This window comes from Papio anubis, chromosome 17, assembly GCF_008728515.1.
Source record: "Papio anubis isolate 15944 chromosome 17, Panubis1.0, whole genome shotgun sequence".
In the NCBI taxonomy this organism is placed as follows: domain Eukaryota; kingdom Metazoa; phylum Chordata; class Mammalia; order Primates; family Cercopithecidae; genus Papio; species Papio anubis.
The window spans coordinates 35,815,815-35,830,999 of record NC_044992.1 but is presented as its reverse complement, the minus strand read 5'-3'; the positions used below and the strand labels follow the sequence as shown (position 1 = coordinate 35,830,999).

General features: G+C 40.6%; 2 protein-coding genes across 7 annotated transcripts in view; one reads left to right on the top strand and one right to left on the bottom strand.

Moving 5' to 3' along the window:
- C17H17orf67 (chromosome 17 C17orf67 homolog) overlaps positions 1–1,490 on the bottom strand; it is a 236,672-nt gene extending 235,182 nt beyond the window's left edge. For 2 of the 5 annotated variants that reach the window (XR_002518110.2, XR_004179418.1), the window contains exon 1: positions 1,227–1,490. The gene's annotated coding sequence lies outside the window, so the exon portion shown is untranslated. The other 3 variants (XR_004179419.1, XR_002518108.2, XM_021929074.2) reach the window with 3 other exon arrangements.
- Positions 1,491–1,674: 184 nt separating this feature from the next.
- Positions 1,675–15,185, top strand: part of DGKE (diacylglycerol kinase epsilon) — a 30,328-nt gene continuing 16,817 nt past the window's right edge. For both annotated transcript variants that reach the window (XM_031657529.1, XM_021929071.2), the window contains exons 1-4: positions 1,675–1,832; positions 2,334–2,815; positions 11,672–11,831; positions 13,350–13,469. In XM_031657529.1, coding sequence (XP_031513389.1) covers positions 2,352–2,815; positions 11,672–11,831; positions 13,350–13,469 — 744 coding nt within the window. In that variant the 5' untranslated portion in view covers positions 1,675–1,832; positions 2,334–2,351. The remainder of the gene's footprint in view (positions 1,833–2,333; positions 2,816–11,671; positions 11,832–13,349; positions 13,470–15,185) is intronic.

Sequence of the window (15,185 nt, the reverse complement as noted above, 5' to 3'; positions counted from 1 at the left end):
GCAGCCCCTGATGTCCCTTTCTTAAAGAGTTAACAACAACAACAAAAAACTAAATAATTGTGAATCCTTCCTCTCTCTGGGATGTAATGTCTGCTACACATCAGGAGTGTCCTTCTCAAGAACCTGAAAGCCATTCCTCCAACATGCAATCACCAGGAAGCAAAGGGCCTATCTCCCAGTTCCCGTGGGAGGATAGGACCCTGACTCCCGTAACAGTCCTCTAACAGGCACTGTCGCCTAACCGTAACTACATTGACCCACCCTTCACAAGTTTCACTTTCCTGACTACTGAGTTCCTGCTCATCCCCTTCATACTCCCTTCTCTCCTCCTCTGAAACACCGTCACTTCTGCACAAAGTTCAGTCCTGTTCACGAGGTACCTTCTTCCCTATTACAATAGTACATTGTAAATCTCCTTACCACTTTTACTAGTGTCTACCTTTATCTTCTACAGTTAATACACATATACGCACACACATATGCATATATATACACACATATACATACATACACGTATATATATATACATCTATATGTGCATTCTTAATGAATGTTATGTCTTCTCTAATCCTTTGGAAGATATTATCAGGTATTTATTCGCAGTTTTCCTATGATCGCTGCTTCTTTTCTGTCCCTTTGGTCCCTTGCTTCTGTGTGTGTTTTCTTTCCATCTTTTATGCTAGAGGAAGTCCTCAAGCATCAAGTCCTCGGCTCCCATTCCTACGTGTGTTGTAGGAAGGAAGCCGCTGAGTGGAGCTGTGCGCGCTGGGGCGGCGCCTGTGCCTCTGCGGACTCCGTGTTTCTTCGGGAGTGCTGAGCGGCGGCGCTTTCGCGTCCGCGTTCTCCGGGTCCCTGATGTGTTGCAGGCTGCAGCCCGCGTGGTCGCGGCTCAGGTCCGTGTGGGGCCGGTAGCACTCCAGCCGGGAGCGGGCATTCCTCCGGAACCTGCGGCTAGACTACAGCAGCACGAGGCGTGCTCCCATCTCCGGTGGTCTCCGGCTCCCGCTGCTCCCCTTTCTCCCCGGCCTCGGACGCTGGCGGGCGCGGGCGGCGGGGTGGTGGATGGGAGGCCCGCCCGCCACCGGAGGGAGCGGAAACCGCGGCCGGGCTCCGGGTCAGCGGCGACGAGCAGGCGGCTACCCCGCTCGCCCTAGGCCTCCACGCCCGCCCGCCGGTCCTCAGCGGAGGACCGCTCGGGTCTGCGCGACTGCGACCGCCGCACCTACCTCAGCCGGCCGCGGCGAGAGCGGGCGGCGGCGCCGCGCAGGCCTTATTCCGCCTCATTCCGCCTCATTCCGCCTAAGGCCGCCTCGCTTCCCAGTCGGCGTACGCTTCCGCGGCGGCGGCAGTATAGGCTAGAGGTTCGGCTCAGGCCAGCGGCACTCGTGTCGGCGCCGAGCGCGGCCCTCCCCGCCGCGGCGCTCCGGAATTTTCTATGATTATGAATTTTTGGCGTTCAACCCTCCATCATCTCAAACGCCCCAGTTACTCCGCCCCCTTCCCCTAGGCCCTGCCCCCAGCCGCAGTGCCCTGCCCTTTCTATCCATCTCCAGCCTCCTCCACGGCCCCGCCCCCTCAGGCAGGTCCGTCTCCCCTCCCACCTCACACCTCCGCCCCGCCCGTCAGCCTTGGCTCCGCCCAACCAGGGGCTCGCAGCCGCAGGCCCCGCCTCCAGCTCGCGGCCCCGCGCGCCGGGTCGGCGTGCGTGCGGCTGGAGCCTCAAGCGTTTCTCCCCCGCCCCGGCTTCATCGCCGCCCGCGGCCCAGCTTCGCACTCCTCCGGCGCGAGGGCGGCCAAGGCCTGGCCAGGAGCCGCGCCTCCGTTCGCGCGAGGTAGGGCTCGAGAACCGGCGCGGCGCAGGTCTCCGGAAGCCTCCCGAGACGGGCGAGGGCGCCGGGCCGCGCGTGGGGGCGGGTGGGGCCCGGGAGGAGACTGCGCCCCGGAGGGGAGTGCGAGGCCTGGGTCGACGGTTACGGGCGCCCGGCCTTTCGGTGGAGGGCAGCTTGCCCCTGTGTGTTGCGCCCTTCCGTGGGTCAGACCGGCGGGGATGTGAGGCGGCGGCGGCGGCAGCAGCAGCAGCAGCGGCAGCCTTCGGCTCCTGGACGCGCTCCCGACGTGGGGCGGGTTGGGGAGTGGGGACTAGAGCGTGACGGCTGGACGTCGCCTTCTCGGCGCGGCAGGTCCCAGGCGACCGGGGTACGAGGCGCAGTGCCGCCCTTGGGAGAGCGGAGCCACCTGGACTGAGGGCGCCTGGGTTGGCCCCAGAAAGGCAGGAGGGGAGCAGGGAAGGGATGGCGAGCCCGGGATGCACCGCCTGTTTCTTTCCTTGTTAGGTGTCGTCCTTGGAGAAGATGGAAGCGGAGAGGCGGCCGGCGCCGGGCTCGCCCTCCGAGGGCCTGTTTGCGGACGGGCACCTGATCTTGTGGACGCTGTGCTCGGTCTTGCTGCCGGTGTTCATCACCTTCTGGTGTAGCCTCCAGCGGTCGCGCCGGCTGCTGCACCGCAGAGACATCTTCCGCAAGAGCAAGCACGGGTGGCGCGACACGGACCTGTTCAGCCAGCCCACCTACTGCTGCGTGTGCGCGCAGCACATTCTGCAGGGCGCTTTCTGCGACTGCTGCGGCCTCCGGGTGGACGAGGGCTGCCTCAAGAAGGCCGACAGGCGCTTCCAGTGCAAGGAGATTATGCTCAAGAATGACACCAAGGTCCTGGACGCCATGCCCCACCACTGGATCAGGGGCAACGTGCCCCTGTGCAGTTACTGTATGGTTTGCAAGCAGCAGTGTGGCTGTCAACCCAAGCTTTGCGATTACAGGTATGGTCTTCGTGGACACTCACTGTCCCAGAATGCGCCCTGGGAGTCAGGATTTCATAGAGTGGTGTAGAGGCCTGCTTTAATCTCTGCTGATGACCTTAACTCGTTTTGAGGAAGCAAGCTAATAAACATCCCTGAGTTTGTGCAAGCGTGACAGCTTTGCAGTAGTCATTTGCTGAGATGATGCGTCCAGCCTCCACTCCTCAGCCAGCCTGCCCTTTTGGGTAATAAAACTTGGCTCCTAACGTTAATACAGAGGTTTCTAAGTGGTGCTTGCTTCATGGCCACTGTAGATTTTAGCGTTTGTTCCTATCGATTATTTCCTTATTTTAAATAAGGAAAAATGAAATATGGACAAATTAACTTTTCCCTTCAGCCGCAAAACTGGTGGGTCACAGGTTTTGTACTGTGAACATGCAGTGAAAACAAGTGTCATTCCAAGGCAGCACTTTTATATCTTGCTAATATAGTTGTTGGTATCATAGCGAAATATACTCAAAAAGAACACTGAAAGGAATATTCCTTTTGACGCTTGGTCTTTCAGGACATGTTGAATCTTAGATAAGTGACCTTGATTAAGCCAAGAATATTTTAATGTATTTTATATACACACTAGACAACACATTTTTGTCCTTAAATATTGTCTGAAAATAGGTGAAGATGTCCTTTGCTGATGTTGGAAATTAGTAAATGAGAATGCTGCTTTGCAAATGATCTCTTCTAACTCAGTTCACAGTTGAGAAAATTGAAGCCCGTTAGGTCCACTCTGGTAAAATAGGACTGGCCTCCAGGATTTCCAGCTCCGGACTAGCACCTAGCCTCCTTTGAGCCTTAAGTCTGGCATCATCATTGTAATGAGTTTTATTTCGGACAAGTAGAAGGGCCCATAAACATGCTTAAGAAATGAAATAAGCAGTAAATAGGAAGCTACTTTTTAATTTTTTTAATTTTTTTTTGCGGAAATTATTTGATTAGCATGAACGCTTTTATAATGTCAGTACCTGTTTTTAAGTCTTATTTTAAATAATTTTACAGATTATCAAAGAGGCTTAAGAATAAATTTTCAAAATAATATATTCTAGCCAACTACAAAGTTTTGTAACCATGCATTTTTATTTGGTGTTTTTAAAAATTAAATGCTGTCCTTCTGGCATCAGTGAGAGCCAAGTTAGCAGGGACCTTAAATAAATTTCATAATGAATTGAGTATTGTTCTATTTCCTTCCCTTCTCTGGTATAGCCTCCAGCAGTCTGTGTCTGTGCAGAATTATATTAAAAATGGTTTCCATAAATAACGGTATTTCAAATACTCTTGAACACATAATCATAGTGCTTCTGATCCTCCACCCAAATGATCTTTCTAAAAATGCAAATCTGATCAAGTCCCTGCTCTGCCTAAAACCCTTTAAATTGCTCCCCATCATGTAAGCTGATTGTTTTACAGTGTAAACCCCTAAGTGCTTATTCACAGGGTACATAAGGTCCTAGTACTCTCTGGCCTCTGTCTTTCCAGTTTTATCTAACACCACCTTCATTAAACTTTATGCACCAGCAACACCAAGCTTCTTGTAATTTCCTTAAATGTCAGGCATTTTCTGACATTTCTGCCCCTTTGCTCAAAGCTTTCCTCTCTTAACTTCTGGCTAGCTTCTAGGCACCCTTAAAGACCCATCCCCTGTCCTTGTCCTTCAGGAACTCTTGCCTGATCTACTCACCTTCCCTCCTCCCCCAATTTTTCCTTTTTGGCGATAACATAATATCCTATATCTCAGTGGTTCTCAAAGTAAGGTCCCTAGACCAGCAGCATCAGCATCTCTTCAAAATCTGTTAGAAATGCCAATTCTAGGGTTGCTAGGTTTAGCAAATAAAAATAAAATATTTCAGTATTTGGAGCATAAAAAGTATTTGTTGTTTCTCTGAAATTCAAATTTAACTAGGCATTGTCTTTTTTTTTTTTTTTTTTTTTTTCCTGGTAATCCTAGCTCAACCCCAGAGCTACTAAATCAGAAACTTGGGCTGGACATCAGCAGTCTTGGTTTTAACAGGCCCTACAGGTCCTAAAGATGGAGAACCACTGCTATATTTACATATCTTTAAAAACATGCACCTCTGTGTCTTAATTTTGTGTCCTCCCGTTGAGCACACTGAGTCTTTGTGATAATAAATTTTCTTTTCCTCATTAGTGCATTTTTACAGAGTACCCCTTACCCCATAATAGAAATTGTCTCTGTGTAATTTAGGAGATATTTATTATTCCCAGGAGAAGAGACCACAGTGTCCTAAAGTTGTACATATTCTACAATGTTCTGAACTGATTTATGTTGGCCAGTAATTTTATATAGCATTACAGTCTCCTGTGACCTTCTGTAGGAATGAGATACTTTGGAATGAGAAACAAAATAAATAGCTACTTAGAACCTTTAAACACAGACCAGACAGTCCTTTGCTGAATTTTAAGCCCTGAGGAGGGCTCCTTCCCTGTCTGCATCTCATTCTTAGGGAAGTGAGTGAACTCTGCAGACAAGTTAGCGTTTCAAAGGACACTAATGAGAGATGATGACTGAGTTTAAAGCCTGCAGAATAAGTGAGAAAGGCCCTTTAATTTATACTCATTCAGTCATTATACTTACTGAGCATCTATTTTTGTACTAGACACTGTGCTAGAGTCTACTTTGTAGATTTTTTCTTTTTGTGTGTTCCTGTTTCTACCTCCAACCACTACAATGTATTTCTGCACCTGGTATCTTATTTCGCTATTCTTCTTTTTCTTTTTCTTGTCTCTCCTCTGACTAAAATAGGGAATTAGGTTATATTTCTACATATTCAATATATTTATTAAATGAACCTTTGTTTCTTGTAGTGTTCTATCTCATTAAGAGAAAAATAAATTGCTTTTTAATTTATAGGACTTTTTATTCATTACACCCACCCCACGCCCCACACACAATTACTGTGATTAGTAAAACAAAGCTGCCGACTCTCAGAAGGCAATTACATTGGCCTCAATGTAATTAGTCTCAGCTTTGATCATAAATTTTGTTTCTATATTCTATTGGCGTATGTTTATTCATTTCATTATTTATCTGAAACAGTGAAAGATACCAAATCATCTTCTTGAGCAGAGGTGGGCAAACTTACTGTAAAGAGCCAAAATAATTTTCAGCTTTCCAAACCATTTTGTCTGTCATAATTACTTAACTCTGCCATAGTTGCAGTGCAAAACCAGCCATGGACAATACATGAATGAATGAGCTTACCTGTGTTCCAGTAAAACTTCATTCACAAAATCAGATGGCAGACATATTTGCAGTTTGCAGAACCCTGTTCTAGTGAATCTCATAAATGACCATCTCAACTTTATGTATAATTCAGCTGCCTCCTTCAGCACACTAAAGAAGAGAGGTATTGTGAACAGGTAATTTTTTTAGAGAAAATAAGCCTTGTGAAACCTTTTTTTTCCCCCAATAAAGCAGTCATACTCTTGCACAAGAACGGCATATAAATTCATGAGCCATTCTGTATTTTCATATGAAGGAACTTTCTAGAGTAATGTTCTGTATCTTGATAAGGGTTTTAGTTACATATGTTCATTTATCAAAACTCAGGAGGTAGATACGTACATTTCATTGTAAATTTTACATCAAAAGGAAAAAACAAATCATGAATTGTAAGTAGTGATAAGCCTATTTGCTGATGTATTTGGGAAGTATTCTGATGTCTTCAGGTTACTTGGAAATGTACTAAAAATAAGATGGATTAATGGATGGATAGAAATGTGACAAAGCAATTACAGAAAGATGTTAATGGTAGAATGTAGGTGGTAGGCATACCTGTAAAAAATATTTTTAAGTAAAATATTTTAAAAAGTAAACTATTCTTCTAGAATATATTTGCTGAAATATTGAAGGGTGAGATCTCATACTGTCTGCAGTTTACTTTCAAATGATTCAGCAAAATATGAGCTTATATGGAAAAAGAATATTGTGGAAGAAAATGTTCATTAAGAATCAGCGTGAAGGATGGGCTTAGGGTATTCATTTTGCTATCCTTTTGACTTCTCTGAAACTTTGAAATTTTTCAGAAGAAAAAGAAAAAAGATCATAAGCTGTTACCCAGTGACATGATGCTAAAGCTGAATTATCAACACATGTTAGTAATGTCTTATCTTCCCAGTGAGTTTGAAATCTAGGTTGTTAAATACTAATTACAACATATGTAAAGATAATAGGCTTCAGGTTTGAATATGGTATTTCTAAAGAAGAATGTAATACTGAGTAGTAAGTGTTTTATTTTATTTTGTTTTTTGAGACAGGGTCTTGTTGTATATTGCCCAGGCTGGAAGACAGTGGCATGATTATGGCTCACTGCAGCCTCAGCCTCCCAGGTTCAAGCAATCCTCCCACCTCAGCCTTCCAAGTACCTGGGACTACAGACATGCAACACCATGCCTGACAATTTTTTTTTCTTTTTTGTAAAGATGGGAGTATCACCCTGTTGCCCAGGCTGGTCTCAAATTCCTGGGCTCAAGCAATCCTCCCATCTTGGCCTCCCAAAGTGCTGGGATTACAGGCATAAGCCACCATGCCTGGCCCTATTAAGCATTTTAGCTATACATTTATGGAGCAAAGGCTTATGATAGCTATTATATTGGTTAAAATAATCTTTTCTGGGCTGGGCGAAGTGGCTCATGCCCGTAATCCCAGCACTTTGGGAGGCCAAGGCGGGCAGAGTTCAAGACCAGCCTGACCAATATGGAGAAACCCCATCTCTACTAAAAATACAAAATTAGCCAAGTGTGGTGGCACATGCCTGTAATCCCAGCTACTCGGGAGGCTGAGGCAGGAGAATCTCTTGAACCCAGGAGGCGGAGGTTGCCGTGAGCCGAGATCACAGCATTGCACTCCAGCCTGGGCAACAAGAATGAAACTCCGTCTCAAAAAATAATAATTATTATTATTTCTGAAATTTATGAGAATTTAGTAAATGATAAATGTTCTGTCACAAATTATTGGGGATAGAAAAGATGGTTTTATGAATCGTGTTAGGACAAGTGCTCTTTGGGGGAGGGGAGAAGGTTAACCCTTCATAATATACCAGATTAATTACGGGTAGATTAATGCAGTGGTTTGTTTTTTGTTTTTGTTTTTGTTTTTTTGAGACAGTCTCACTCTGTTGCTCAGGTTGGAGTGCAGTGACACGATCTCGACTCACGGCTACCTCTACCTCCCTGGCTCAAGTGATTCACCTACCTCAGCCTCCCAAGTAGCTGGGATTACAGGTGTGCACCACCATGCCTGGCTAATTTTTTTAATATTTTCAGTAGAGACAGGGTTTCACCACATTACTCAGGCTGTTCTAAAACTTCTGACCTTAAGTGATCCACCCGCCTCGGCCTCCCAAATCCTGGGATTACAGGCGTGAGCCACTGTGTCCAGCCAATACAGGGGTTATTAACATGGTGGTTCATAAAGTTCTGGAAAAGCCTGACACTTTCATGAGATTCTGAATGGAATCTATAACCCCAGAAGGTTAAGAAGCACTGAATTAAAGGTGTAACTATGAAAACTGAAGTGTGGGAGTAAAAAATAACTATCGGTGAATATCTAGGAAATGGTAAAGGACTTTAAAGCATAACAGCATTTAACCAGGTGCCTGTAGCCTAGCTACTCAGGAGACTGAGGCAGGATCACTTGAGCCCAGGAGTTCAGGCCATTGTGAGCAACATAGTGAGACAGTGTCTCTTGAAAAAAAATTTTTCACGGGACTCAGTGGCTCACACCTGTAATCCCAGCACTCTGGGAAGCCGAGGCAGACTGATGAGGTCAGGAGTTTTTGAGACCAGCCTGACCGATATGGTAAAACCCCATCTCTACTAAAAATACAAAAATTAGCCGGGCATGGTGGCACACACCTGTAGTCCCAGCTGCTCGGGAGGCTGAGGCAGGGAGGCTGAGGCAGGAGAATCACTTGAACCCGGTAGGTGGAAGTTGCAGTGAGCCGAGATCGCACCACTGCACTCCAGGCCTGGGCGACAGAGCGAGACTCCATCTCAAAAAAAAAAAAAATTGTTTTTAAGTGAAACACCATTTAAGCCAACTACAAATGGAAATATATATGTGTGTATATATATATTTTAAAAACTTAAGTAGATTAAAAAGAAAATTTTAAAGAAAACTGAAGCATGTTTGCAATAAATATGCCAGAAAAGAGGTTGATATTCTAGATAAATAAAACTATATGCAATTATTAAAACCTAGTGAAAAATGAATATAGAACATGAATGAATTCACAAAAGGGGACTGAAAAACTCAGTTTTACCTAGTAATCAAAAGACTTCCAGATTAAAACAATAGGATACCTTTTTCTATCAAATTATCAAAGAAAAATTAAGTACTAATGAGCAGTATTAGTAAGTGTTACATGTGATGGGCACTTTCATGCAGTCGTAACAAGCATATTGGACGAACATCCAGAACCTTAGGAAAGTGCATGCCCTTTGATTCAGTAACTTCCAAGATTGCAAGGAGATAATCTCATTCATTTACCCATGTTATTTATATTTTCAAAAATAAACTAAATATCTTTTTTTAAAAAACAGAAAGGGGGTGAGGGTTTTTTTGTTTTGTTTTGTTTTTTGAGATGGAATCTCACTCTGATGCCCAGGCTGGAGTGCAGTAGCACAGTCTCAGCTCACTGCAACCTCCCTTTCCCAGGTTCAAGTGATCCTCCTACCTCAGCCTCCCTAGTAGCTGGGACTACAGGCACACGTTACCACGCCAAGCTAATTTTTGTTTATTTTTCTTGTTTTTTGAGACGGGGTCAAATAAATTATATTATATTCACATGATGTAATAATATACATTTTTTACAAACCATATTTTAAAAAAAAGAATGCTATACAAAAAAGTTTTATGATACAGTATAGAAATGCATTATCCAGATATATATACATCATACTTCTAACCTGAAAAACAAACGTATACACTATAAAACTGAGAATACATAAGTCAAAAAGTTAAGAGTGACTCTCTCTGGATGATTTTTATTTTATGCCTTTTTGTATTTCTAAGTTTTTATAAGCTAATATTTTAAATAATTTTTAAAATTTATATAAGTAGTTCATGTATATATTCTGGTTTTTAGGATCTCAAGCAATACATACAAACAAAAATGTAGGCGAAAAAGTTAATATTTTTCCCATGCCTCAATCCTACTTTTCTTCCCAGAGGAAACCATTATGAAATAATTCAGTGGTTATCCTTTCTGATTGCTTTTGATGGTGATATACTATTTTTAAGTTATGGTAGACCAATAAATAGAGATATTATGCTTCAGCCACATAACCAGTCTACTATAGTTTCTTAAGTTGAGTTTAAAATTAACAAATGTGATAATGGAAATTATTTTCATTTTCTCTGTAACAGATTATACAGAGAACTCTTTCTTTTAGCAGTAAATAGGACTCCAGAAAACAGCGCTAAGTACTTGACAAATCTGAATATCCAAAAGGAAAAAACAGCTTAAAATAGAAGGTCAACAGTGGACCTCTGGGTGAAAGAATGTTTATCCTCTTTTTTTTTTTTTGTATTCATTTAATTATAACCATTATTTTCTGGTGGCCTTCTTTATCACTTCAGTCAGATCTGCCTTACCTGTGAGTGGATTAAATACTTAGCAAATTAATAATAGAAACCCAGGACCTTTACCAGCTCTGTTCTCTGCTTGTTTTACCAATTGGGTCCAAACATAGTTGCAAATCTGAATACACATGTTCTTATGTCTATTTCAAAAGCAAGCATATGAATTATTTTCGTATTGACTGACAAAAAGAAACGCACTGTTGTACTTATATTTACAGGTTAGGAGATTTTCAAGTTGGTCCCTGAGGAACTCTTCAAGGGTCCATGTCAGTGGGGCATTTAAACAGCAAGGGCTTCAGGCCTCATGAACCTGCATTTCAGCCAAAGCACAAATATATATAAAACTATCATTTTAGATCAGCTTTTGTTTATGTGGATCACATCCATTGATATTTATCATGTCATAAATTAAAACTGATAAATTTTTTTAATATTTTTAAAATAATAGTAACAAATTATTTTTATGAAAATTTAGTGAGGAGAGTTACATTGTTTTAAATTTTTATATGTTTCTTTCACTTATAATTCAGCTAGATTATCATATTTGCTTCTGTTGTCATAGCACATGTCATAAAGCTTCTGGAAAACTCCACTGTACAGTTTTGAGAGGATGAAGGTGAAATAACTCTTTAGTGTTATTACTAAAACTTTAACCTCACAGATGCCCTGAATGGATCTTGGGGCCCCCAAGCCGCATTTTAAGAAATGCTGTTAGGCCAGGCACAGTGGCTCACGCCAGCAATCCCAGCACTTTGGGAGGTCGAGGTGGGTGAATCATTTGAGGTCTGGAATTCGAGACCAGCCTGGTCAACATAGTGAAACCCCATCTCTACTAAGAATACAAAAATTACCCGGGCGGTAGTGGCACACATCTGTAATCCCAGCTACTTGGGAGACTGAGACAGAAGAATCACTTGAGCCTGGGAGACGGAGGTTGCAGTGAGCTGAGATCACACCACTGCACTCCAGGCTGGGCAACAGAGTGAGACCCTTTCTCAAAAAAAAAAAAAAAATGCTATTAGGTTAAACTGCCAAATATGTTCAAACCTTATTGCTCCATTTCACTGTGCAGATAGATCTCTTTTATTTGCCAAATGTTATGGTAAGTAAGAGTGATAAAATTACTGTTTTATTTTTTAACAAAAATGATGGTTTTGTGGGTTATCATTGAGATTATGGTTTAAAATTAGTTAACGCTTGTTTCTTCCTTCCCTCAGGTGCATTTGGTGCCAGAAAACAGTACATGATGAGTGCATGAAAAATAGTTTAAAGAATGAGAAGTGTGATTTTGGAGAATTCAAAAACCTAATCATTCCACCAAGTTATTTAACCTCCATTAATCAGATGCGTAAAGACAAAAAAACAGATTATGAAGTGGTAATTAGAGTTTATTTCTCTTGTATGATTGATTTTTTAAAAGCTGCTTAAGTCATTGTTTGAGATGGTTAAGACAGTATGTAAGAAGAATTGGTACCAGGAATAAAATAAATTTAAATAACAGATCAAGACTAAGGAGGGAAATAAAATGCCATTATGGTAAGCCATAAAACCCTACCTAGTTCCTAGAGATGGGTCAAAAATTTTGGCTCTTGAGTTCTTTCATGTCTAAAAGGAAGTTGGAAATGTTATATTGATGGTTTCTAAATCACTGCCTGCATCTGAATGACTTAGGGAGCTTTTTAAAAATACAGATTTCTGAGTAGTACTTTCATTACCATATTTGATTTAGTAGGTATAGGGTAAGTCCAGGAATTCATCTTTTTTTTTTTAAGGTCCTCAGAAGATTCTGATGAACAGTCAGTTTTGGGATTCATGATTATTGTCAGTGAAAAGAAAATAGATTTTCCTCACACCTTGTTCTAAAAATATTTTTCTATTTTGAACTTTATACAGGGTCCCTAGAGATAAGTTTACATTGCACATTAAATGCTCCCACAAGTAATGGTGAACATTAAACCTGTTGACAACAGTTTATAGTATGTAGATATGTGTATGAAATTGATGTAGCTTACTGAATCAGTCTTTATGTAGCTCTTAAGGAAACATTATAAAAATTTATAGATTTATTTTCTAATTGGATATACCAAAATAATTAAACTATTTTATTTTAAAATCGTACCTTTTTCAAATTAAGATTTTATGTCTTACATGTCACCTTTATCAATATTTCTGCAAGGAAAGGGACATTTTAAATTTTTCAAACAATATTGTTTTGACACATTTTTTAAATGTACAATCTCTTATTTATCTGAGTTCAACCTGAGATCACAAGAGAGGAGAATCTCTTAAGTCAAACCACAGAATAACTTCATTAATGGTTACATCTACAAGGAGAGGGGAAGAAGAAATGGTTATATTGTGAAAAGTATTAATTTCATTTGACTTTGAGCTATTGGAAGTCCAGATTTTTTAATCTGAGTGCCCCATTTTAAAAAAAGAAATAAAACCTTGCAAAATACGCTAGAATACATCCAGTAAAGGAAAATCAAGGTAAAAGATCAGAGAAAAAAATCAGTGTCTATTCTGTGAATGGTTGAAAGTTATAGAAGGACAGATTTTCAGCTCAGTTAAAGTCCAAACTTTCTAATAATTTGATGTAGCAGAGTAATGGGCTGCATTATTAGTGAGTTCCTTATGTGAGTGTCTGAGCATATGCTGGATGACTTATCTAGAATAATGTAGAAGAGAATTAAACATTGAAAGGGAGCTTAAATTAGTTAATTTCTGAGGTTCCCTTCCATTCTTAGAATTCTTTGATTTTTATATTGAATTGAGAGAACTGGTATAGTTGTTTTTATTTCAGCAGATTATAGCACCATTGTTCTCAAGGCATGGAAAATGTGTTTTTCATCTTTGAGATTCTAAACCCTTTTCACTCATGGCAATTTCTTTTAGCTAGCCTCTAAGCTTGGAAAGCAATGGACGCCATTAATAATCCTGGCCAACTCTCGTAGTGGAACTAATATGGGAGAAGGACTGTTGGGAGAATTTAGGATCTTGTTGAATCCAGTCCAGGTAACTAAAGAAAAAAACTTCCTTTCTTTATTAATGTTTTAATTTTCCCTAAAGTGGAATGGTTATTAATGCTTTAAGTCACTAACCACCTGATCATAGAAAAGAATAATAATTATGAAAAGATCAGCCATTTAAATATGTGGAGAAACAGGAACTCTTGTGGTGGGAATATAAAATGGTACAACCTCTTTAGAAGACATCTTGACTGTTTCTTAAAAAGTTAAACATAAATTTATTATATCTTCTAGCAATTCCTCTACTAGGAATCTACCCAAGTTAAGTGAAAACATATTTCTCACAAAGATTTGCATGAAAATGTTCACAGCAGCATTATTCATGATAGCCAAAAACCATGAACAGCCCAGCTGTTCATGAGCTGATGAGCTGATAAACAAAATGTAGTGAGGCCATACAATGGAATACCATGAAATGACAAAAAGGAACAAACTACTGATACGTACATATTACAATAAATGAACCTCAAAAACATAGAGAAGGCAGATACAAGGGACCTTATATTGTATGACTCCATTTATCTGACTTGTCTAGAAAAGGTAAGTCTGTAGAGGTAGAGAATAGATTATTGGTTGCCTGAGGCTAGGGCTGGAAATGGAGAGTGACTGCGATTGGACATTGAGGGATCTTATTAAAGCAACAAAAATGTTCTAAACTGCATGATGGTGGTGGTTGTGCAATTCAGTGAACTTAATAAAAATTATTGGCTTGTTCACTTCAAATGGGTGAATCTTATATGTAAATTATACCTCAGTTTTAAAAATAAAGGGATCATTAAAATTGAATGTACAACTAGCGACTTTTACTTTGAAAAAGTAACCAAAAAACAAAAAAAATTTAAAAAAGGAAAATTAAATAACCTATTGTGTAACAATTAGAAATGCAATGATTTTGTCCTTCCAATTTGTATTTTTTACACTTTCAATATTATACAGCTTAAGAAAATTTAAAAAAATACAGAGAAAATCATTTGCAATTTCTCCATACGAATACATCAGTTTTCTTTGTTCTTGTTTTTTTCCATTAATTATCTATGCATTTACTTTACATGTTAACAGTACTGTAACAATAATCTAGATACAAATTTGCATTCTGAATTTTTTAACTTTAATGGTATAAATATTTTTCCTTGTTTCAACGTTGTCCTCATAATTACATATTTAATGACTAAAATAATTGAATGGAAATAGCATTATTTATCCACTCTCCTACTGTTGAAGGGTAACAGTGTCTCTATGATTGTGTTATAAATAATGCCACAGTGAATATTTTTATACATATTTTTAGGCATTTTTGTCTTTCGAAATATTTTTCTAGGGTCATTGACAGAGTTATGGATTATCAAAGTTACTTGCATTTTTATGTCATTTTCTATGTATTGCAAAATTGCTTTCTAGAAATTTGTACTAACTTGCACTGGTGATTTTTTTTTTAAGCCAGTATAAGATATGAAATACTAGTTAAAGGTGAACTTAGCACATTGTGGTTTATGTGAACAGGAAGGAGGCAATGTGGTGTAATAGATAAACTATAACTTTGTTTTTTTTTTTTTTTTTTTTTTTTTGAGACAGAGTCTTGCTCTGTCGCCCAAGCTGGAGTGCAGGGGCATGATCTTGGCTCACTACAACCTCTGCCTCCCAGGTTCAAGTGATTTTCCTACCTCAGCCTCCCAAGTAGCTAGGATCACAAGCACACAGCACC